General features: G+C 38.0%; 1 protein-coding gene across 1 annotated transcript; it reads left to right on the forward strand.

Annotated features, from left to right (window-relative positions):
* The first annotated feature begins 112 nt into the window (after positions 1-112).
* On the forward strand, positions 113-24,626 carry cgrrf1 (cell growth regulator with ring finger domain 1). Its single transcript, XM_048538097.2, has 6 exons — positions 113-265; positions 359-498; positions 8,999-9,176; positions 10,466-10,613; positions 11,150-11,257; positions 14,728-24,626. The coding sequence occupies exons 1-6, from the start codon at positions 162-164 to the stop codon at positions 15,121-15,123; spliced, it is 1,074 nt and encodes a 357-aa protein (XP_048394054.2). The 5' UTR covers positions 113-161; the 3' UTR covers positions 15,124-24,626.
* The last annotated feature ends 237 nt before the right edge of the window (positions 24,627-24,863 follow it).

A 24,863-nucleotide genomic window follows, 5' to 3' on the forward strand; every position in this document is an offset into this window, starting at 1 on the left:
AGGCCGGTTAACCATTTAGCTAGAACTCTCAGGGCGTCGAAATGCAGTTGCCGCTGGTCAGAGCTGAAGGAAACGCGTTTGGTTGTGTCTGACTCTCTGTGCTTGCCGTCGGGTCGCTGCTGTCAGGAGCCGGTAGGGGTGGGGGCAGGTGGCGGAGCCTGATGGCTGCGGTCTTCCTGGTGATGTTGTATGAATACTCGCCACTCTTCTACATAACCCTCATCTTCTTGTGCTTCTTTGTAACCACCGCCGTCATACTGGGATGGTAAGTGTCGCCAATAAGGCGCCCCGTGGATAAAAGTTGCTGGTCCCGGCGTCCTGATAGCCGTGAAGATGTCACTTTTATTCTCCAAAACAGGTTTGTTTGGGATATTCCCGTTATTATCCGGAATTCGGAGGAGACCGAGTCCGGGGCCACAGTGCAAAAAAAACGCATGGTGCAGGTGAAAAACCCATTCGCATTGGAGGTTTTGAACACCGATACTGCATCAGTTATAGGTAATTACTTTGTCTTAAATGGTATCTGAGTGTGTAACGCTGCAAGAAACATTTGGACACTTGCTTTGTGTTCAAAACATTGGCTGATGAGTAACCAGAGTCGATATTAATATCCACTTTCTCTGATCGATTCTAACTGAGTTGATGGATTTTGTTCACACACACACTTTACTTTCTTAAAACCGGTTAAAAAGGAAACATCCCATCTATTATGTTGAAATATTAGTCTTTGTTATTGGAATGTCTGTCAGTGCCGCCACGTTTTGCATGTTGTTTCCCAATTCTTCTTGGATAAATATTTGCACCATACATCAAACCTGTTGGAAATAGTTTTGCAGCAGTTTGTATTTCAATTTAAGATAGTAATTTGGTCAGCCAGGTTCTTGAGCTCCACCCCAATCATTGTTATTGTTTACCTCCAGACTAGCCGAGAACTGTTTAGGGCGGTTGATAGACCTGCAATAGCATGTTAATATTGTGACACAAGAGTTAACCACTTACAGTGGCTGAAGTTTTTGGAATGTAATGATGCATATTGGTTAGTAAAATATTCAGGGATTTGTGGTAAAGAGTTGTGGCATGAGTTCTGATTTTCCACACATTGCTGGAGATCTTTACTGGATGATCTTTTGCCATTAGCTTTAGCAAAATTAGTCAAGTTCCCATTGTAACACAAGACTATTGAAATTCATTGCATGCCATAAAATATTTTGATTTATGTATTTTGTCGTTGCTGTTTAGGGTTGATAATTAATGTTGTAAGGACTATGTTAATAATGTGATTTAAACCTTGATGAGACACTCGTCAAACCAATAAGTAGGGCAGTGAGGCTGTAGGCATCACTAATAAGTTTAGTGAATTATACCGAGACAGTTTTACATTTTTTTATCAGCCTTGACAATATTTTTGTGCCAATACTCCCAATATGCATGCCTGTTATTGTGGGAGGAGCTGTGTAAGCACAGAATACAAAATAAGCACCTTCTTTAGAAAATAATTTTGCAACATATTGTATGTAATGAAGGTTCATTATCATTCTTCGAAAAATTGGGTTCTAAAATGGACAGAGCCGTGCGTGGCTTTAAAGTGGATTTGTACTTCTTTGGCGTGTTCAGCAGGAGGTAAATAGTTTTAGTTTAATCTTTTAAGTTCTGTTGAATGACACTGGCTTGACTTGAAATCTGATTACATCCATTGAAATCAGGCTTTTAATTTTTTGAGGGTGAATAGATCAGTGCTCGGAAAGAAGTAGAAGAGCTGCAAATAAATGTGCTATTGTCTAGTGCCAGAGTGTCCTCTAAATGAGGGAGACAATTAGAAGGACAGAACCACCCAGAAAGTTAATGTGTCTGCAGATTTCTTTCAGAGCAAGGCATTTCATGACAGTATTGGCCAGTATTAACAGAAATGCTCATTTAACAGTTTGCCAAACAATCAGAGCAGTATTAGTTAAGCCCTGTGTGGTTCAAAGTCAGAAGCAGAAGGCAGTTTAAGGAACCCATCATAATAAATAAATGAGTTGTGTTAGCTGTTTGTTTGAGGGTCTGAACTGCAGCTTGCCCACTGAACAAGGAAATTCAAAGTGGAAGGGTATCTCTTCACAAATTTGAGTATCTGTAAGAATGTTGTTGGGAGTAAAATGTTTGAACCTTCGTTTGTAATCTAATAAAAAGCATTTTAAATAATTCTTGCATAGTGTAAACAGGGTTCATTTTTAACTTGTATCTAATAAACTTTTGTTCTTTTCTGAAAGGTACATTGACAGCACGTTGTGAAAATGTTCAATGGCTGACCATTATGAGCAACAAATTGTAACAATAAAACTAAAGTTAAAATAAAAGCTGTGTTTCACTCTGGAACCTAACATGTCCAGAATTACTACTGGCTGGAATCATAATACATATGACTAGTTTGTAACAAATAATAAGTAACATAATATGATAGTTGTAGAATGAGTGAAAAGAAGTGACTTTGAATCTGTTGTTCCTCAAAATACCCACTGGAATTGTCTTAGCCTCATGTTTGGGTATGTTGTGAACTAATTGATAGAGGTTGACTGCTAGCAATCACATTATCATTTTATGATAATACAGCTGTTAGGATTTAAGTTTATTTCCAGGTTTATTTTGGTGGAAGTTTATTAGCATGTGCCCCTTTTTTAAGAACCTCCATGTAAGTGACTGATTTGAAACCTGTCATTGTTGGTTAATAAATGATTTTGAAGGTGAACGCGATGGACCTTGACCTAGCAATTCATTTCAATTTCTGCATTCACATTAAAATAATTCCTGTGATTCCTAACCATGAGAGATACCTGGAGCCACTGGTCCTGTGTATCACGGGTAAAAAATGTTAGACATTTTTCATTCCTACCCTTTGTTCATTAACTGCTGATGAACTAAAGCATCAATTCCCAAACATTACTGGACTGCAATGACCTCTTCTGGTTATTCTATTTGATTTATGTTTCTCCCTATTACCTCTCTTATTTTTGTCTGTGCCTGTCTCAACCTGCTTTCGTCTTGTGGATTCTTTATTTCTATTATGTCTAATTTTCCTCAAAATCACCTCCTTTCCCTCTGTTGTTGATTATTGTTCCTTTCTGCATTAGTTTTTCATTGGTCAAGGAGATTTATTTTATTGTGCCAAACAGTTTAACGCAGCACAGGAACAGATCCTTGGGCCCACCAAGCCTGTGCTGATTCTAATCGTTATTTAGACCTGCTATTATTGCCCTTGTGCATGTCCTATCCCACTGTTCACTTCCCATTCATGTGCCTATCAAGATATGCCTTAAATATTGCTAACAAGCCTGTTACCACCACCTCCACTAGCAGTGTGTTCCAGTCACTCACCACCCTCTTTGTCAAAACATTTCTCTCCTAAACTTGTCCCCTCTCGCCTTGAACCTGTGTTTTCTTGTAGTTGACCTTTCCACCTTGGGGGAAAAAAGCCTCTGACTATCCAGCCTATCTATGCCTATCATAATTTGGTAGACGTCTATCAGGTTGCCCCTCAACCTCTTTCCAGCGAAAGCAATGAGAGTTTACCCATCTTCTCTTCGTAACTAAAACCCTCCAGACCAAGCACCATCCTGGTAAAACTCCTCTGCACTTCCTGCAAAACATCCATGTCCTTCTGGTAGTATGGTGAATGGAACTGCATGCAATATTCTAAATGCTGCCTAACAAAAGTTTTGTACAGCTAACCTAACTTGCCATCTTTTATATTCAGACACCTAACTGATGAAGGCAAGCGTGCTGTATGCTTTCTTGATCACCTTATCCAGCCACTTTCAGGGATCCATGGACCTGTAAGCTCAGATCCTTCTCTGTCGAAATGTTCACGCTGTCTCAGATTTGTCATTCATGTTGCTGTACTGTTCATGTTTCAGTGGCCAATAAATTTTCAGTTTAAAATATAATCCAGTTTCTACAGAGACATAGAAAGTCTAGTTCACCACAAAACATAGCATTACAGCAATTTCTTACGGAAGGATAAATTTTAGGCATAGCCTTACGCAGTACCCAACAGTGGTGAAATTAAAATAAAATTCATTTGAGGCTCCCAACTGATCATAGTTTTTTTTTAATCCAGTTATCACTTGGAAGCATTTTTGGGTCTGTAGCATGAATTGGATTCATTAGTCTTTTTAAATACAAGAGCAGTTGTCTGTTGAATCTCAGCGCTCAGCAATTCTCTATAATGATGGCCAATGTGTATAAATTTCGCCCCTGCCTCCTTTGGTATCTTAGGGTTTACGTACTGCTTGGGCATTGGAATTGTTTGTTTGTTGATCCATCTGATTTACCTTATTTAATGATACATCCAGATTAAATCAATTTGATATTTAAATTATTTTACTTTTTTAACTTCTGTATATTTTCACTTTCTAACTTCTACACTCATTTTATTGTAATAGTGGAAGAATTTTTCTGTAATATGTATAACATTCTTAGCTTCCTTTAATCTCAAGCCTTTGTTGCTTTCACAATATTTTTCAGCTACTTTGGTAAATTCATGTATAGTACATAGAACATTACAGGACCTTCGGCCGTCGAAGTTGTGCCGACCTGTCATACCGATCTCAAGCCCATCTAACCTACACTATTCCATGTACGTCCATATGCTTGTCCAATGATGACTTAAGTGTACTTAAAGTTGGCGAATCTACTACCGTTGCAGGCAAAGCATTCCATTCCCTTACTACTCTCTGAGTAAAGAAACTACCTCTGACATCTGTCCTATATCTTTCACCCCTCAATTTAAAGCACACGACTCCAGCCAATATGACCTGATGAAGGAGCAGTGCTCCAAAAACTTGTGATTTCAAATAAACCCGTTGGAATATAGCCTGGTGTCATGTGATTTCTGACCTTGTCCATACCAGTCCAATACCAGCACTGCTACATCATACAGGTTGTATGGCAGTTTTTAAGGCTCAATGCACCATTTTAAAAAAGTCACTTACAATTGAATGACAAGCCTAACTTTTTCTGGGGTTTCTGGTGTTTGAGGTTTGTTTAATTATATGTATAACAGCTTCATACAACAGCTTGTTAGTAAATGCCAAATATTTTAAAATCAGTACCACAAAGCTTTTGGAGGAACAATCTCCTGACTTTGACATGTAACTACATTTGTGTGGAAGCCAGAAATTGTTGTCAATTTACTGCTTAGTAACAGCAAGTTCTGCCAAGGTTACAAGAGCTGTAATTGGGATGAATTGAAGAAATTAATATTGAATTCTTAAGCCTGGAATACAAAATTGTTCACAATTTGGTATAAAGGTCAATATAACTCAAAATAGGTTCGTTAGTTTAGAAAATGGAAAATTCAAATAAGTGCAAATAACTTAAGAAGTGAGACAAACACAAGAAACAATGGGGCAAGTTAGCAGGTCTCGCAGCACCTATGGAGGGAAAAACAGTGTTTTTGTTTTGGAATTCCAGCATCTAATGCTTTTCTCTAATGCACTGAATTTTGTGTAAACTTCTCATATTTCTCCCACACTTTGTAGATTTTGAGTTATTTCCTTTGTATTTCACATTTTTAACTGTTGTCATTCAGATTAGGGAAATTGTATTTAACTTAAATTTATTTTGATTGTAGGCTTACTGCGTTCATGGATGTGACTTTGTACAAGGACCCTCCTCATTTCATTTTGACTTCTCTGCAGCCTTTGACTTGGCTGATTGCAATAGCCTGGTCAAGCAGACCTTCTTTATTGTTCAGAGAGTGAAAACTTCTTATAATTTTGTTTTCACTGATGCTGTCATAGCCAGGGAGACTTCTGCAATGCCTCTTTCTGTCCCTGCATTGTTGCTCCAAAGGTCTGTGCTTGGGAGCGTCCTATTACTCATACATGTTACCATTCAACAGCAACATCCAGTGACGAGGTGTCATGCTCTACATGTGTGGTGACAATACCCAACTCTAGTCACCACCACTGCTGTTGATCTTTCTGCTCCCTCTGCTGTTAGACAGCTTGTCGGACACAATCCAGGATGAACCAAAGTTTTCTGCAACAAAATGTTGGGCAGACCAATGGAGCTGTCTTCAGGCCCACTGCAAACTCTGTTTTCCCATGCTCTTGCTATTTCTGTTATTTTTGCCTTTTCCGTCATACACATACACTGAGCTCTTTCTCAAAATACATCTGCTTAACTGTCAATTATCCAAAATACCTTTGCTTTACTACTACTGTCTGGAGGGAGAAGGCTTCTTGCTTTTAATTGATCTTATTTTCTTAGCTTCACGTTTTTTAACCTGGCCATGTCATCTGCGTCCTATTCTTTTAACATTGTGCTCTCGGATTTTTCTGTTTTTGTTTCTATGAGACCACTAAAGCTGGAACTGAGGCACTTTTAGCCAAATATTGTAATTTGCTTTGGAAAATATAAATCATATCCAAAGATCATAAAGTAAAAATGCTGGAAGTTGGCATGCTAGCTGTGGAATAGGTTTGACAACATGTCTACCATGTTGGAAGCAGGGCCTGGGAGGAGACGACAAAGGTTGACAAAATTAAAGTACCTAATTAGTAGTTCGGCGTCTTTTTACTGAATAGTTTTTTTTCTACTTTTATATTTTATTAAATTCTCCTAATAGTTTGGGAATGAAACTTGAGAGGTCTCAAAAATGATAACTTTGAATTAAGTGTGGCATGGCTAAAGTTACTGCCTGGAGATTAAGATCTTAAGCAGAAGACGAGAGCATCATGCGTGTTTCTTAAGTAAAGTTTTGGCTTGAAAACAGAGGTAAGGTAAATGTGTATCCTCTTCTCAACCAATTGGATGGAATTTATGTCCAAAATTAAGCTTGACAGTAGGCTATCTTTTCTCTTCTATTTTGAATCTAAAGTTCTTCAGACTGACTTTGCTTGCTTACCTGAAATGAGTCTGAAAAGTTTTCAAAACATGTACTACTATGAAAGCCACGCTATGAAAACAAAATGCCATTCAGCACTAACTGCAACTTTAGTTCTGGGGATGTAAAGATTCATAACAAATAGACATGCTATGTGAGCAGTTGAAGATTCGCTTCTGCTTCTGGATTAAGTACATTGTTTGAGTCATGCATAAGGAAAATAACCACAAATCTAATTACTGACAATGAAATTCTTTCTTGCATCTTAGGAGCATAAAAAGCTGAACCATCCCCAGAATGAAATTGTACCAACTCAGTATCTGTTGGTTCACAAATTGAACAATTATAATCTCAGGTTACTTGGCTGTAGTTGCAAGGAATTATTGAATTTTATGATATACATAATTAGATGCAAAATTGCACTTGGATTCTTCTTAGGCAGCCCTTTGGGAGCAAGGATGACTTTCTTCCACTTCATTGTTGTGGGTGCTGAGGTGACTAAATAATCTAATACGCAGCTTGATCTGCACGTGCTGCTACAGACTGGGCAAGTGGTGTTTGCTGAAGCGGGTGGGTGGAATGTTCAGGATTTCACATTCAAATTGCTACTAGATTTTATAATGCAATCGCTGGCCTTCAGATAATGAGAAGTGTATCTCTTCATGACTGACACCTTCAAGGAAGAAGAGTGAAAAGTAGGAGGGGAGGCTGAAGAAAGTATATGTTCTCATACTAGCAAGAGATACTCCAGAGTCAACGTTTTGCTGAGTTCCGGGCCTTGGTTGTGTTGCTTATGAAGTGGGGGAAATTTGCCATTGATTTACTGTCATGCTTGCCTAAAAGTTGGCCCTGGAAGCTTTATCACATCTTCTGTGGAGAAGAGAGGAAAAAGCTGAAAATGCAGGTTAATTAAAGAGGTTAAAATGCAATCAAAAATTCCTGTGCATCCACAGCTTGTTTTCTGAAGGTACAGGTAAATTTCTTGCTCGTGTGCTTATTTGTTACTTGGTCAGATTATTTCTTTTCAGCTGTGGAATTTCTGCACTTCTAAAAGTAGTAAAGTATTTTCAAAAGTTTGGCAAGGAGCTTGTTCCTTTTTTTAATAATATTGCTCATTTGAAGAGTAAATATGATCATACCGGCATTAAAACTGTCTTGTTTTTACAGCTAAAAGGGATGTGGTCCTTGTTTAAATCAATATTCTGTACTTTATAATAAGACTAACATTGAAGGTTTTAACTCCGGGATACAGACTTAGAAATATACAATTTTTATTCTCAATTTTTGGGGTTGTATGAATTTTTAAAGAATAATTACTGTGGAAAACCTCTGTGTTTTGAATAGTTTAACATCATTTTCATTTGAACTAACCAGCTTTGTCTTGCTATCAATTCTCACTTGCAAAACTTTGTTGTAAATTTATTTAGTTTCTAAATCCTACCTATTTTCTAACATACAATGTATTTACTGGACAGTAGATCATAAATACCAAGTTACATGGCTCAACATAACCTTAATACTTCAGAGTTTTGTGATGTCTGTCTGTCTTTCTTTCTTTTGGTTTATGAGATGCTTTTCTTTGATTGGATAACGAGATAAAAATCTAAGTCACAGTCTCTGTGGCCAATTACTGCCATTGCTGTTTTCTACTTGTGTCCCTCATTCTGCTTCTGGCCTTTATTTTATTTCCTTTGCCATTAACATGGATACTTGCCTCACTTTCCTTCAGTCTCACCAAGAAACTATCATTACTTCCTTATTCCTATTGTATTTAAATTTGTTTCTGCTACGTCAAGGTATAGTGTTGTATTTACCTGAAAATGCAATAGCTATGGTCAATGTGAACGAATCAACTGACTGCAGTGCGCAGGAGATGATAGTGTTGGAATATGCACAAGAAACACACAAACTTATTTTCACTTTGTGGTAGTGGAAAGAGGAATAAGGTTCACCAGTTCTGTTACTAAATCAAATCAGTTTTTTTGCAAGGTACTAACTTTATAAGTCCTGTTGAAAAATTAATTTCTCAGTAACTGTTTTTAATGTACTACTCAGCAAGCTTGTCTGTGTTCAGAATGCTTTGGACATAATTTGCTACCTCTGCAAAAAATTTCTACATTACCTTTGCAGGTGGAGTAAGTCTCAAATCTCATTGCATAGAGAAATGCATTTTGACTGTCTACTGGGGATGCAATGTTCATAAACTTCATGACGGATTACAAAAACATGTTTACAGCTTCAGAATAAAGGTGCCCCAGAAACTAGAAGAAGCCATAGATCGAGAATATCTCCATAAAGAGACATTTCTGTATCCTTTTCCTGAACTTCTGATGGACAAGTCAGAATCTGTTACGTACCTATCAGAGTTATGAATAATGTTAACTAATGTTAGATGGCATGCAGAAACAACAACTGACTTGCATAATGTTTTCAATGTAATAAAATATTTTTCACAGAAGCTCATATAAAAAAAGTGTGACACTGAGCAACGTGCAGATATTAGTTTCGGATTACCAAAGTTTGGTCAAAGAAGTAGGTTTTGAGAAGTGCCCTAAAGAAAGAAAGTCAGGTAGAGAAGCTGAAAAGCACAGGGAGGGTGCCCAAACCTGGAAGTACAGGCAACTGAGGGGATGTACAACAGGTCAGAATTAGATGAGTGCATATATCTTTCGGATTTATGGGGATAAAGGATATCATAGATTAGGACTGCATACAGGAGTCATGAAGTCTTGCTTCAGTTGAAGTCACCTTAGACTTTGCTTGAAGTATTGTGGGTAATTTTGGTCTCCTTACCAGGAAAGATGGTTCCATAGAGGGGGTGCAGTAGAGGTTGACCAGACTTGTTCCCAAGATGATGTGGCTGGCCAATGAAGGAAATTGTGTAAAGTGGGCTGAGATACTCCAGAGTTTTGAAGAATGAAAGGTGATCTAATTGAAATTTACAAAATACTTCAAGGAATAAACTGGGTTAATGAATGCAGGATGATTTCCTTGGGTGGGGTGTCTGGAACTGGGGGTGCTGGTGGGGTAACAATTTCAAGTTATGGGGGGGGGGATACCATTCAGGACCAAGATGAGAATTTCCTTTTTACTCTGAGAGTGGTGAATCTTTGGAATTCTATACTTGAGGGCTACAGAAGCTTAGTCTTTGAATGTACGTAAAGTAGAGGTGGATAACTCTCCATGCCATTGATAAATAAAAATTTATGGGCTAAGTGCGGATGTAAGACAGTGAAATATTCAATCAGCCGTGACCACGTTCAGTGGGAGAACAGGTTTGATGGTCCAAATGACCTACTATTTTGCTATATTTCTGCAAGTTAGACTATTAAACCACCCCCACCCATCCCCACTTGGGACCCGAAAGCTCTGCATTTCTGAAGGATCGCTGACTGGAATCTCCTTTTAGAAATGCAGTGCTCTTTCTTCACGTTCCTTTAAAAATGTGGAGTGGCAACCACACAGATTGGAAAATCATTCTAAACTGTTTGCTTTAAAATAAACTGGAAAGTCAAATAACAAAGAATTTGTCTTACAACATTACAATTAGAACTCATAATATATTTCAGAATTAATTTCTTTATCATATTGTACTAGCATTGAGAAACAAAATGACGATGAAAAATTCTCTCAGCTACCTAAATATTTAGCAGTAAAAGATTTTGGGAATCTGCCTCGAACACGATATCCACTAGTAGCATTGTTAACTTTAGCAGACGAGGAAGACCGGGATATTTATGAAATTGTAAGTATCTTTATTTTTATAAAGAAAAAGGGTTAAATGCTAACTGAAAAATATTTTTGACTGCTAATCTCCTCAGCAGATGGCAACATATTCTGAGCTATTGTAACACTGCTTCAGAAGTCTGTGATGATTTGCTGAAGTAGTAACATTGAGCCTAGCCTTGGTGTTAGCAGATTATTCAAACCACAATTTGATGCTTCGTTTTTCAAACCTTCTTTTTTTTTCCCCCCTCCCTTATCTTTTTCTGCTCTAGTTAGTCTGAGACTGAAAGTCAGTTGTGCCATCCTGCAACCTTGGAGTGAGAGAACATAGTGTTAAATTGTATTAGTTTAAATTTTGTGTTCAGAACACAGTTTTAAAAATGCTTACAAATATTTCAGGCTTTCTAGTGGTATTACTCAAACTTCAATTTGATACAATTTAAGAAAAATATGCATCAGACTACCAGAAGAAATTCAACCTGTTTCAATATTTTTGTTGCTGTGTATACATTTAATCAGAAAATTTCACAATATATGTGGATCCTATATTTTCAGGTTTCTATGGTCACAGTAATTCATGTTCCAGATGAGAAATACAGACTCACCTGCCGGATCTTATACCAGTATCTGCTGACTGCACAAGGTCACATATATGACCTTAAGGTAGGTCTGTGAGTTGTAGTGATTGTAGGAGAATGGAATCAACAATGTGTGCAAATATTTCTCATACGTTTGATTACAATGAGTACTCAAGAGTAAAATGCTGACATAACAATGGTTTACATGTGTAAAGATTATAGCTAACATTTTCAGCTTGTTTTCTCTGCTCTTTCCTGAGGAGAGATTGTTATTAAGCAGTTTGATTATGGAGAGAGAGGAAGAAGCATTATTGCTGATTCCCAAGATAAATAATAAAGACGTGAGCGAGTTTAGAAATAAGGTAAAATAACAATTAAGTCTGTGCAGTTCCTTATCAATATCGCAGTTAATATTGTGGGAGACTGGCATTCAGTTCCCTAATGGGGAGAAGACAATGACTTAAAGATTTTGACTCCACTGTGGCTCAGTAGAGAACCCTTTCACCTCCGAGTCAGCAGGTTTTGGGTTTAAGTCCTGCTCCAGGGAATTCTTAAAATCTACCTCTTTTTTTTTTGTCCCCTAACAATATATCCTTGTTGTGCAGTATCGAAGGTTGGAAATAAATAGCACAAATTTCAGCTCAGTGAGGTTTTAAACAAAAAAAAAATTTAAGGGGAGGTTTTTTTGCCCTTTTCTAATTGCCCTTGAGAAAACAATAGTGTGCCGCGACCATGACCCATTACAGTCTGTGTAGCTTAGGTACACCGAGTGTTGTTCAGAAAGGAATTTCAGAATTTTCATCCAGTAATAGTGAGAGAACAGGTTTATATCATGAAGTTGTATAGCCTGGCAGTTTACAGTGTTCCCATGTCTCCCTTGTCCTTCTCGGTGGTAGAAGTTGCAGATTTGAAAAATGCTTTCAATGGAGTGCAGATAAAATGGGCTGTTCTGGAGCCACAGTCATCTATGAAAGTGGACAATATTCCAGTATCCTATTACGTTCCTGACATGTGCATTACATGAGTTACTTGCCTCAATTCCCAGACAGTAACCTCTGCTTCTTAGCCACAGTAATTATATTGTTGGTCCATTTGAGTGTCTGGTCAATCGTAATTCCCAGGTTGTTGATCATAATGAATTCAATAATAATGATTCTATTAACTATCAAAGAGAGGTGGTCAAATTCTATCATGTTACAGGTGGTCATTGGCTAGCATTTGTGTGATGCAAATGTTGCTTATTTGCTATAAGTTCAAGCTTGACTGTTGTCCAAGTCTTGTTGCATTTGGACGTGGACCGTTTCAGTATCCGAAGAGTGTCGAGTTCTCATGAGATGCTCAACAGAATATGTACAGATAAAGGTGAGAAGCTAATAAGCTCATAAGACATAGGAGTGGAAGTAAGGCCATTCGGCCCATCGAGCCCACTCCGCCATTTAAATCACGGCTGATGTTTTGAGTGTAGGTGACTCTTCATTAGAGCTCTGAAGAGTCATCCAGACTTAATTTTAGCTTGCTGTCTCTCCATAGATGCTGCCTGACCTCCTGTGATTTCCAGCATTTATTTTGTTTTCAGTACAGATTTTCAGCATCTGCAGTGATTTGTCCTACATTGCAGCATGCTCCCACAGGGAATGGTTGAGCCAAATAATATAGGTGTGTTTATGGAGGTAGACAAGCATATGAGAAAGTTGATGATAGATTGTTGCCATGGTAGTTTTAAGGTGAGGGTTTCGTGAAGAATTTTCAAGCATTGTATAAACACCACAATAGACTGGGTGACTGGCTTTTATCTGTGCCGCATATCCCAAGTAAAACCATTCCTGGCTTCCAAATCACCCTCTTCTAATCAGGGATTGCCATATGAACATTTGAAGCATAGCAATATGACACTGAGAATACAGGACAATGGGTTTAGTTTTGGTTGTTTTATTGAAGGGCAGACACAGATGTGACAGGCAAAATAGTTGATGTTGAAATCAACTACAGTGTTATAAAACTAATTATATTCGTACTCCTGCTCCAGTTGAGATAAATCTGAGCAGTCTAGGATTAGAGCCTGTGATCTTGGTTGTGTGTATGATTCTGTCCTTATTTACTGAGCTGTTGGGCACCAAATAGTTTTAAATGTATTTTTTAAAATTAGGCATTTAATTAGTGTATTGAGGTCGTCTTAGATTATCAAGAAACTTGACAGAGACTGATTTAGATTATTCAGGGGCTTGCTTCCATGTCTTTTTCCTTTTAAGTGGTTGTTTGAGTTTATATATAAACGCTAAAACTTGAATATTTTGAAATTACCAAAAAACACATCTCATGAATGCTATATTTGTTAAATTACTTATTTTGACCATCATGGCCTTTAGAAGGTGGATGGGAGATTTAATCCGTTAAAACTGTTAAGAGTTGCTGTGAATCAGTTTGAGGCCTAACTGAGCAGCCTGGTGGTACCTTCTCTTTTGTGAGGAAGTATTTGGCCACCATTGTGATTAAGAAAAGATTTGGAGCTCATTGGTATGGATATCTGTAGGTAAAATCATGTTGTTGCATTATGCATGATGGCTTCACAATTCTATTTCAACATAGGCATAGTTGCATTTCTAAAATGAATCCCTCTGCAGTGCTCACTTTGCACCCTGCCTTTATAAGTCTCCCAAAATCATTTGCAGCTATTTTTCCTTTGCCTGTCCACAAAGTTCACTTTTCTACTTAATGTTCATCTTTTTATTTAGTCCTGTAAAAACAGTTTTGTTTTCAGTGAAGGGCATATAATTTACTACCATTGCTCAGCAACTAGTTTTAGTATTTATCTCTCTCCCTTTATCCAAGAAGTTTCCAAATGCAGTTATTGCAGTTGTTGGGAACTGCAGATGCTGGAGAATCCAAGATAACAAAGTGTGGAGCTGGATAAACACAGCAGGCCAAGCACCATCTCACGAGCACAAAAGCTGACGTTTCAGGCCCGAAACGTCAGCTTTTGTGCTCCTGAGATGCTGCTTGGCCTGCTGTGTTTATCCAGCTCCACACTTTGTTATCTTATACTGCAGTTGTTGCTCTGTTTCTGCTTCTTATTTCTTCTTCCCATTTCTTTGCACTCCTCCTGTGAAACACTTCTTAATATAAACAACTGAAAATTTTGTCAAAAGCCCAATAATTTAAAACATTTCAGTGTAAATACAAAAGTCAGTTAATACATATACATACACAAACAATACAATAAACAATTGATATGTATCATTTGTGGCACAGTAGATGTGAAACCTGTTGAGAGAGTGATGCATTGATATCGACGGCATGTTTCACCAAATGCCTTCATGTTCAGCAAGGCATAAAATGTCTTTTTGAACGTCAGTGAATTATTTAGGGTGTCCTAAATTTATCTAGGAAACAAAAGTGACTGCATATGAAGTTTTTTGGAAATTTTTGCAATTGATTTAGCCGTTTGGCTCTGGCTGTTTAGCAAATGCAGTGATTAGTTTACAGTAATTGTACTACATATCAAGCTGTATTCTGCCTTTTTTATAAAGTTTATCTTGCTACATTTTAATTTCTCAGAGACTGTTTGTACCTGTTGATGAAACCAGTTTACCTGCACACCTGCCTTCAGAAACTAGCCTGGACAAAAAACTCCTGGAAAAATTTGGCACCACAGAAGAGCAGCTTGACTCTCAAAATGAAAGCAGCAAAGATTGTGTTGTGTGTCAGAATGCTGCTGTGAACTGGGTTCTGTTGCCCTGCAGACATGCCTGTCTATGTGACTGTTGTGTGAATTACTTCAATCAATGCCCCATGTGCAGAGAGTTTGTTGCAGAATCTTTTGCCCTCTTACGAACAGAAGAAGAAGTTGGTGCAGTTAAAGGTGACACTGATAATCAGATATTTGAAGACATCTGGGAAGAATCAGATGAGGAAAACATTCATACTGATGTAAATGAACAGCTTGACCTTTAATGAAAAAGGCAAATTAAATTTGGCACATACAGCTTTTACAATATCAAAGGTCTGTGTGCAATCCACAGGTATAAACCTTGATGAAGGATTATGTAAGATGTTTTGTAATTAAGTTATTTGCGACATCGTTATTTCTGAGTAGTTTAAAACAGGAATAACATTTACGTGTGTGTGTGTGTGTGTGTCAGTGGTGCGGGATTCAAAAGAATTATATTAACAAATAAATCAATAGTTTAAACTTCTCCAGAAGCACAATAACATCTGTACAGCTTAACTTGAGTAAATTAGACTTTGACTTTTTTAAACATCAACTTATTCCTACACTATAAATTGTTTCAGGTTCTTGCAAGCTTTAGTGGTAATTATATTCAGATCTTCACTTCTGTTACTTTTTGTGGAACAAGTCATAACCTTTCTGTATCTATCTCAAAAATTTTCAGTGATTTATGCCTGTTTTTACAAAACTCATCATAACGGGACATTAATTTAAGGACCTGTTTAGAATTTTTTGTCTTAGTTTCCCAGCTACAGTCAGCCATGGTTTGAGAGTCTGGCAAGCAGGTAGGCCTTTGGCTTGGGAAGTGGAGAAGAGGGAGGAACTGTTAAAAAGTCTGGGTGTTTGGAGTAAAAATCAGAGACCTTCCTGGGGCAGACCAGAATGTTGTAGAGGAGATCACGCAAGTTAGTAGTAAATCAGGAGTTATGATTGTGAGAGGTGGATAAAACAAATGACTTAAAGACGTTTGCTTTCCAGCAGTCCTCCCCACCTTTTAGTCAACAGATTCATAAAATGGTTACAGCGCAGAAGCACGTTAGTCAGTCTGTTGTATCAGTGTTGGCTTTACAAAGAACCAAATTACCCATTGTCTCACTGTAACCTTTTCTTTTGTAGCCTTGCAGATTCTTACTTTTTTGGATAATAATTCAGTAGCATCATAACTGCATCAATCAACCCTGCCTCCAGCACACTCAGGCAGTACTTTCCAGATTCCAAAACCATTCCATATATGAGAATTTTTTTTTCATGGCTCTGGCGCTTTTGTTAGTTATCTCATTTGTACTCCTGCTCCCATTGACGGAAGGACCAAGAATATTTTTCCCATCTATTCTGTAAGACCCCTCATGATTTTGTACGCTTCTACTGAAATTCCTCGCAAGCTTCTTCAACAGTCCCAAGCTGACTAGCCTATCTACATAATGAAGTTCCTCATCCCTGGAACCATTGTCATTAACAATTTCGACACTCTCTCTTGTGCACTAATGTATTTTCTGAAGCATAGTACCTACAACTGGATGCAGTACTCCAGTTGACACCAAACTAGGGCTCCATACAAGCTTAATGTAACCTGGTAAAAACCAAAAGAACTGCTGGAAATCTGCTCCATTCTGAGGAAGGGTCACTATGTCTGAAATATTAATTTCTCTCCACAGATGCTACCTGACCTGCTGAGCTTTTCCAAAAAGTTATTTTTGTTTAACATAACCTCCTTGCTTTTGCACTCTATGCTCTTTTTGATAAAACCATACGTTTTATGAACCACTCTCTTAACTGGCCCTGCTCTTTTCAAACACGTACCTACGCATACACTCAGCTCCTGCTGCTTCAGTACTCCTTTACAATTGTACCTTTTTTAAGGTTGTCTCTCCTCGTTCTTACCACTAAAATGGATTGCCCTGCAATTTTCCACTTGTCTGTCATTCAATCAACTTGTTTATGTGTGCAAATTTATCCTCCTCACTGTCAGAAGTCACACGACATCAGGCTATAGTCCAACAGGTTTATTTGAATTGACAAGCTTTCGAAGCGTTGCTCCTTTGTCAGGCGATGCAACTTCACCTGACGAAGTAGTAGTGCTCCAAAAGCAAGTGATTACAAATAAATCGTTGGACTATAATCTGGTGTCATGTGACTTCTGACTTTGTTCACTCCAGTCTAAACCCAGCACGTCCACATCATGGCTCCTCAGTGTTGATAATGCTTTCAAAATTTATCATATTTGAAATTATGCTCTATTCACCAAGGTCTGGACCATTAATGTATGTCCTGAAGAACAGTGCCCCTTACTCCTCCCTGGGGCACCTCATTACACATCTTCCTCCAATCCAAATTGACTAATTATGATTGTTTCCAGTTTCTCAGCCAATTTTGTATCTACATCACTATGTTCCCTTTTTATTTCATGAGTCATAATTTCATTCATCCAGTGTAAAATCACATTATATTTATAAATCCGTATGCACTATGTCAGCAGCATTACCTTCATCAACCCTCTCTGTTGCCGCATCAATAAACTCCAGAAAGTTAGTTGAATGTAGTCTGCCTATAACAAATTTATGCAGGCTCTCGTTAATTAACCTGCATTAACCCAAATGATTAATTTCTCCTAAATTAATTGTTAGTGGAAGCTTTCCTGCTGTTAAGGTTAAACTGACTGCCCTGTAATTTCTGGGTTTGTCTTTTTATCATTTTTGTAACGGAGTGTAAGTTTTGCAATTTTCAGACCTGTGGCACCATTCCCAAGTCTAAGGAAGCCAGGAGAATTGCGTCCAGTGTCTCTGTAATCTCCACTTGCGCTTCCCTCATGTATGCTTCAGCGTATTATTGTACTTGGTCCTAGTAGCAAGTCAACAGTAATACAGTTAACCTATCCAGTGCTTTCATCTTAGAAATTTAAGATGGTTCAGGTGTATGAACTATCACTTCTTTTACCACGACTTGTGTGGATCATCTTCTTTGATTAACTTGGATGCAAAGTATTTTTAAAAATACCTCAGCTATGCACCCTACCTTCTAACCCACTCCTACTCTTAGCATCTATTTTACTATTTATATCCCTGTTGAAGGCTTTTGGATTCCCCTTGTGTTCACTGATGGTCTCTTTTCATTTCTTTTATGAAACAAAGACCTGTGAATGCTGCAGATCTGAAACAAAAACAGAAATTGCTGGAAAACCCAGCAGGTCTGGCAGCATCTGTGGGGAGAAGGCAGTGTTAACGTTTCAACTCTTTATCAAAAGATTTTTTATTTGATTTTTCACTTTGTCTGAAGTTTATATATTTTAACCCTGTAGATTGTGTATTAGCCACCTGACATATATCATAAACATACTTTTTTCTTCATCTCTACTTTTTCATCCTTCAGAGCACTTTGAATTTGTTTGGCCTATTTTTCCCCTTGAAAATACACTATGCCTGTATTCAAATCATCTCCAGTCAACTTGTACCCATTCCTGCCCTTCTTCGAATCAGGTCTCTGATATAGCCAGGATGTCATATTTCCACATGGCATTCCTTGTCTGCTTTCTTACTAATCTTGTTTACTGAGAGAAATGCACTCTCATGCATGCATAGTAACCCTAATGAGGACTTGATTACCTTTTCCCCCAATCTAAACCCATGTAATACCTCTTTCCTATTGCAATCTTTCTCCTCCAGAATTCTGTACATCTTGGTGTTTCTCTCTGATGTTAGCTGCTGTCAGTCCAGTCATTATCCTATTAAACTTCCTTTAAGAGTACTAGCAAGTTGTCCCTCAAGCATATCTGTTAGGTGCACCTTGCCTGTACGTCTTTTATGTTTGCCCCAGAATTTAATCTCAATGTTCCAGGAATCACACGGTGCTCTTATCCAGTGTTTCCAGCTGTTGGCACGTTTGTATTATCTTCCAATTTCTATATTCACTTGTGCACAAACTGGTAATAGTCTGTAGATTACCACTTGCATGGGTACATATGAATTAGGGTCAGGTGTAGGCCATTCTGTCCCTCGAGCCTACAGTGCCTTTTGACAAGATTGTAGCTGATGTGATCGTAACCTCAACCCTACTTTCCCTTTTGACTTCCTATTACTCCAGTAAATAAGCATCTCTGCCTCACTAATATTTAATGATGCAGTCTCTCCTACTGTCTGGGAAAGAGAATTAAACAAACTCCTGTCCCTCAGTGAAAACATTTCTCTTCTTTTCAGCCTTAAATGGGAGACTCCTCTCATTTTAAACTGTTCTGTGGTTCCTATTTCACCCACAAGGAGAAAACACCTTCTAGCATCCACCTGGTCAAGTTCACTGGATCATGTGTGTTTCAGTACGATCACCCTCCGAAAATCCAATAGATGCAGGTCCAATCTTCCACCCACCCCCGCAATCCCAGGAATCAGTCAAGTGAACATTCTGTGAAATGCTCCGATCTGAATCAATTTTGATGATGAGTCACTCAACCTGAAAAGTTAACTCTGTTTTGCTGTGCACAAATGCTGCCTAACCTGCTGAAATTTTAAAATAAATTTTGTTTTTCATTTAAAATTTCCAGTATTGCAATATTTTGCTTTTGCTTTTAGCACCTTAAATTTGATTATTGCACTGGATTTCCCCCACAATTGTTCTGCCTATATCATTGGTACCAATGTGGACCAGTGGCTCTCGCTGTTTACCAGCTTGGCCCTCTGCAACCACTGAATGACATACTTGATCCTCGTACCAGGAAGACAATATACTATGCTGGATTCAGTTGCTCAAGACTCATGGCTGCAGCAAGGTTGATCTGGATATTTTATTTTCCTTTTGTTTCTGTTTCTTTAACTTCTGCTTTTGTTTTTAATTCTGACTATTGTATTCTAAGGTGGTGCTGGAGGGTGGTTGCTGTGTACACTTTTCACTGTACTCCTGTACTCTGGAACATGTGACAATAAAATCTGATCAAATCAAGCAGTCAATTTGAGCATGCTGCCTAAATATAAGGCACACTGCTTCTTTCCGGCCCACTTTTGTTAAAGCCAGATAATAGATATTTAATATTTTCACAGGTTTTCAGGAGCTAAATTTCCCTCATTTATTTCTGAATTTTGAGAGTCTGTAGTGCTGTGATGCAATGCTGCTCAGTATGTGTGTGTGTGTGTGTGTGTGTGTGTGTGTGTGTGTGTGTGTGTGTATATATATACTTTTAAAAATGAATTTATATTTTATGAACCATGGGTAATTAGTCTCTGTTTATTACCATCATTTAGCCAATACTGACAGCTAAGAAAGTGGGTTCTTTGAAATTGTAATATAGGTCAACATTCCAACAGAATAGTAAACATATGGTGCATATCTTACGATTTTTATGCCAAGCTATGGATTACTTGTACAGTGCCTGAAATGTAACATCAGGTTTTCTAGGTAGTCTCATGGAAAAAAAACTGAACACTAAGTTTCCTTTTTATACATCATATACAGTTATATTTCTATTTCCACTTCCAAGTTACTCTAATACCTCCTTTTTAAAATACACACAGCTTCATTAATCATTTTAAAATTGTAACTCCTCGGTTGTTTAGCAGTACTGTTTTGATATTGATTCTCAAGGGTGTTAACTTTCAAGACAAAAATGTGTAATTTTATTTGATTGCCCACAGTAGGACACATTAAATGCACAGAGTTCATTTTGCCTTATGCTTCCGGGAAATGTTGAGGTTTTGCTATGTAAGTGTATTTTTTTACAACAAAAGCAACACAATGATTGGAATTATAAGTAGGAGCCTTGAATGAAAACAGATCAAAGGTTATTAACCATCCAGATCACTCAGTACAACCAATTACAGCTGTAGCTCCATACATATCACTGGGTTTTCTTTGCAGACTGTAATGAGGAACAGTCTTGAGCATCTCCTGACATTCAATAATTGTTCTGTAATGACCAGAATATTCAAGATGTCAAGACAAATAAGTTTGCTATTTTATATTTTAAGTGATCATGATAATTATAACATTTCTCATCTGAAGAAACAAAACAAATTGGAGAATGCTATAAATAATTAATCATCTGGTAAGCAACACATTTGAATATTAATTTTCCAAGAGAAATCCCATTTATAGCTATCTTCTATTTTTCAGAGATTTCTAGTTCTACTGCTTACTTGCACCGCTCAATATGTTGGGTTTTTATGAAATGCTCAAGGTTTGTGAAAAGGATGATCTGGCTTTAGTCAGGTTCTCATATGTTTAGAAATCCGTGTGCTGTCCATCAAATAACTTGTACAGGAGACCTGTCATACTATCTCAAAAAGATTGAAGTCTACCTTTTCTGTGTGGAGTTCAGCCTATTTGTGTGTAAAGTGTAATTACTTATTGCATTGATGGGCTGTAAATACCAGTGGGATAGTTTGGTCCTCTGTCAGCCTGAGCACTGCTCTTCTGAACAATTACTTTGAAGGATCCAGATTGATAGCTGTTCTGAGACTAATGAAGGGAGTCGGAGCATAAAGTCTCATTTAGGTTTATCTGCTAACATGTATTGAAAGCAAAATAAAATCAGCAGTTGTGCCCGCAATGGTATGGCATTTCAATTTCTGGCTAAAGTACCTGAAACACCTCAACTACAGGTCATTGTTAGCCCTTTTCGTCTACAGGCCCACCTAAGGCAACTTTCACAGCTAATTCCCATTGGCAAGCTGAGGACTTACTTTCCATGCCTACATGAATCCTTCCCCTACTCCTTTTAAATTGGTAAAGGAAGCTCTGCACACCTTTCAACAACAAAAGACCAAAGAGTTGGCAGAACTTTGTTTTTGTCAGCTTGGTCCAACAAAATCCAAAAAAAAGGGCTGGTCCTGAAATTAATAAAGTGGCTAAGATTGAATCCTGGTCCATTTCCAAAACACTGTAACAGTTTTTAGAGGTGAATTTCATTGTGAAAAGACAACTGTCCCTTTTATGTCAGTTACATACAACTAGTACTTTTAATCTGTAAGGTTGACAAAGTGGGAGGCAACGACCAAGTGCTATTTTCATGAAACTGTCATTCCAGAGACCTAAGTTTGAATCCCATCTTGGCAGATGGTGAAATTTGAATTCAATAAAGATCTGGAATTAAGAGTATTGATGACAGTTGTCAGTTGTTGTAAAACCCAACCGGTTCGCAAATATCCTTCAGGGAAGGAAATTTGCCATCCTTACCTGGTCTGACCTACATTCAACTCAAGCCTCACAACAATGTGATTGACACTTAACTGGTCTCTTGGAAATTAGGACTGGGCAAGCCAACAATGCTGTCAATCCATAAATGAATTAAAATGAAATGATCAAGTCACGTTATATCTAAAGTTTTAAAAACAACATTTCATGGTCAAAAAAACAGCCAAATTAGTTACATCACACAGACCAATTTAAAGAAAACCTACAGCTCTTTTTTTTCTAAGACTTCAATGCAACGTATATTTTGTTTCTCGAAGATTCTTCATTATCACTGTGTTTTGGATCTGTGCAGTAACGATTCTAAACTCTTTAAAACTAAAATCTTATAGATAACTGAATTTGGTCGGTCTCTCCTCAAAGTAAGCATTCCATGTCCCTTCTTCTGTTACTCCCAGACTTTAGGCCAAAACCCATAATAGTGTCTTGCAACTGCTTTCGTGGCACAAATTTCTGTGAATTCTTGTAATCAACTAAAATGGGGCCGCCTTATTCCAAGTGCTCTCTAGAGACTTCAGCACTATGTGAAAGAGCAGTTAGAGATGTTATCTTTCAGATAAGAAATTAGATTGAGATTCTGTCTGAGTTTGACATAAAAGATCCCACAGCACTGTTTTGAAGAAGAGCAAAAGATTTCTAGCCAATAGTGTGATCATTATTTGAGACCTCAACCAACTTGATTTGACAGTACATCCACCATCAATACACAGTAGCAGCAGTGTCTGCCATCTACAAGATGCACTGCAGAAATTTACCAAGGTTCCTTAGACAACACCATTTAAAATGACAACTTTCATCCAGAAGGACAGCAGATACAAAGGTATGGTACCACCTGCAAGTTCCTCCCTAAACCTCTCTTATGTAGCAAAAAAAAACTCACAAAGATAGATGTCGATCCATTACAGGCAGAGACATGAGAATGTATAATAGCAAATAGAGAAATGGCAGAGAAGCTAAATAAGTACAACGCATCTGTCTACAAAGAAGAAGTCACAAGAAGGCTTCCTCAAATAATTAAGATCCAAGGCTCTAGTGATAAAGTGGAACTAAAAGAAAACAGAATTAGCAGAAATGTAATATTGGGGAAATTATTGGAAGTGAAGTTAACAAATCCCAGATCTTTTACACTAGAGTTTTGAAAGAGGCAGCAGAGATAGTGGGTGCAATGTCTCTAAAGCTTCTATTAATTCTGCAAGGGTGCCCGCTGATTGGAAGTTTGCTGATGTAACCACCCCTGTCCCCGCCAAGCATTGGCAGACCTATTAGCCTGACATCAATAAGAGGGAAAATACTTCAATCTATCTTAAAAGATGTTATCATTGAACATTAGAAAATAATTGCATGCACTGACTCAAATCATGTTCAAAAAAACTGATAGAATTTGTTGATGTCGATGAGGTAGAACCAGTGAATGTGGTATATTTGTGCTTTCAGAAGATGTTTGATAAAGCCCCACACAGGAGGTTAGTAAACAAACTAAAGTGCATGGAAATGGAGGTGGTAATATCCGAGCATGAATAGAGGATTGATCAACAAGGAGAAAGAAGACAGTAGGAATAAACAGGTCATTCTCAGGTTGTCTGATGTGCTCATAGGCTACCATAAAGATCAATGTTTGGGACCACACTGTTCACAATCTATATCAATGATTTCAATGTGGAAACCAATTGTGATCATGCCAAGTTTGCGACTGATATAAAATGTGGAGGAAATATAAATTGTAAGGAAGATGGAAAGAAACTTCAATTGGCTTTAGTCAGCTGGTAGAGTGAGCAAGAACATGGGGAATAGAATATAATGCGGATAAATGCAAAATCAAACACTTTGGTAGGAGGAACAAAAGTATAAGGGAGATAGAGGGCTTGATGATGTGCTGCGATGAAAACAATCCGTCTCTCAATGTCAGCAAAACTAAAGAACTGATCATTGACTGCAGATAGAAAGGAGGAGTACATGCCCCCATCTACATTAATGGAACTGAGGGCGAAGAACATCAAGTTTGGAGTGACGATAACTGACAACCTGTTCTGGACTTGCCATGAACTTGCAACAGTCAAGAAGGCACAACAAAGCCTCTTCTCCCTCAGGTGGCTCAGGAAATTATGCATGTCCATAAGGCCCCTCACCAATTTTTTACAGATGCACCATTAAAAACATATTGTCCAGGTGCATAATGGCCTGGTATGGCAACTGCAGAAGGTGGTGTGCGCTGCCCAGAGCATCATGGAAGCCAGCCTTCCATCCATGGACTCCATTTATATGGCTCGCTGCCGTGGAAAGGCAGCCAACGTCTTCATAGACCCTTTGCAACCTGGGAATGATCTCCCTCCATCAGGCAGAAGATACAGAAGCCTGAACACGTGCACCAGCAGGTTCAGGAACAGCTTCTTCCAGTTGTTATCAGCCTGATGAATGGATTCTCTAACCTCAAATAATGATTGATCTTGCTAACATTGATCTTGCCTACCACATGTCCTGCAATGTAATCTGTATGTCTCAAAGTCTTTTTTGATCTGTACATCCTTTGCATACTGTGATCTGTCGGTACCACTCGTAAACAAAGCTTTTTACTGTATTTCGGTACACGTGACAATAAATAAATCAATCAATCAAAACAGTGAGATATTGGAAAATGTTGATGTCCAAAAGGACTTTGGTGCCCTTGATCATAAGTCACAAAAAGCTATCATTTGCAGCAAGCGACTTGGAAAACAAGAGATTTTGAATATAGGAACAAAGAAGTTTCAATGGTCTAAAACACTGATGTGCAGTTCTAGCCCTCTAATCTAAGAAA

This window comes from Stegostoma tigrinum, chromosome 10 (genome assembly GCF_030684315.1).
Source record: "Stegostoma tigrinum isolate sSteTig4 chromosome 10, sSteTig4.hap1, whole genome shotgun sequence".
Classification (NCBI taxonomy): Eukaryota; Metazoa; Chordata; class Chondrichthyes; order Orectolobiformes; family Stegostomatidae; genus Stegostoma; species Stegostoma tigrinum.

What these genes read in the sequence shown, in the direction of transcription:
- cgrrf1 (XM_048538097.2), top strand. Translation starts at nt 162, where the DNA reads ATGGCTGCGGTCTTCCTGGTGATGTTGTATGAATACTCGCCACTCTTC. An exon ending in CTCCATAAAGAGACATTTCT is followed by an intron (nt 9,177 to 10,465) that starts GTATCCTTTTCC and finishes ATATTGTACTAG; the next exon opens with CATTGAGAAACAAAATGACG. An exon ending in GTCACATATATGACCTTAAG is followed by an intron (nt 11,258 to 14,727) that starts GTAGGTCTGTGA and finishes TTAATTTCTCAG; the next exon opens with AGACTGTTTGTACCTGTTGA.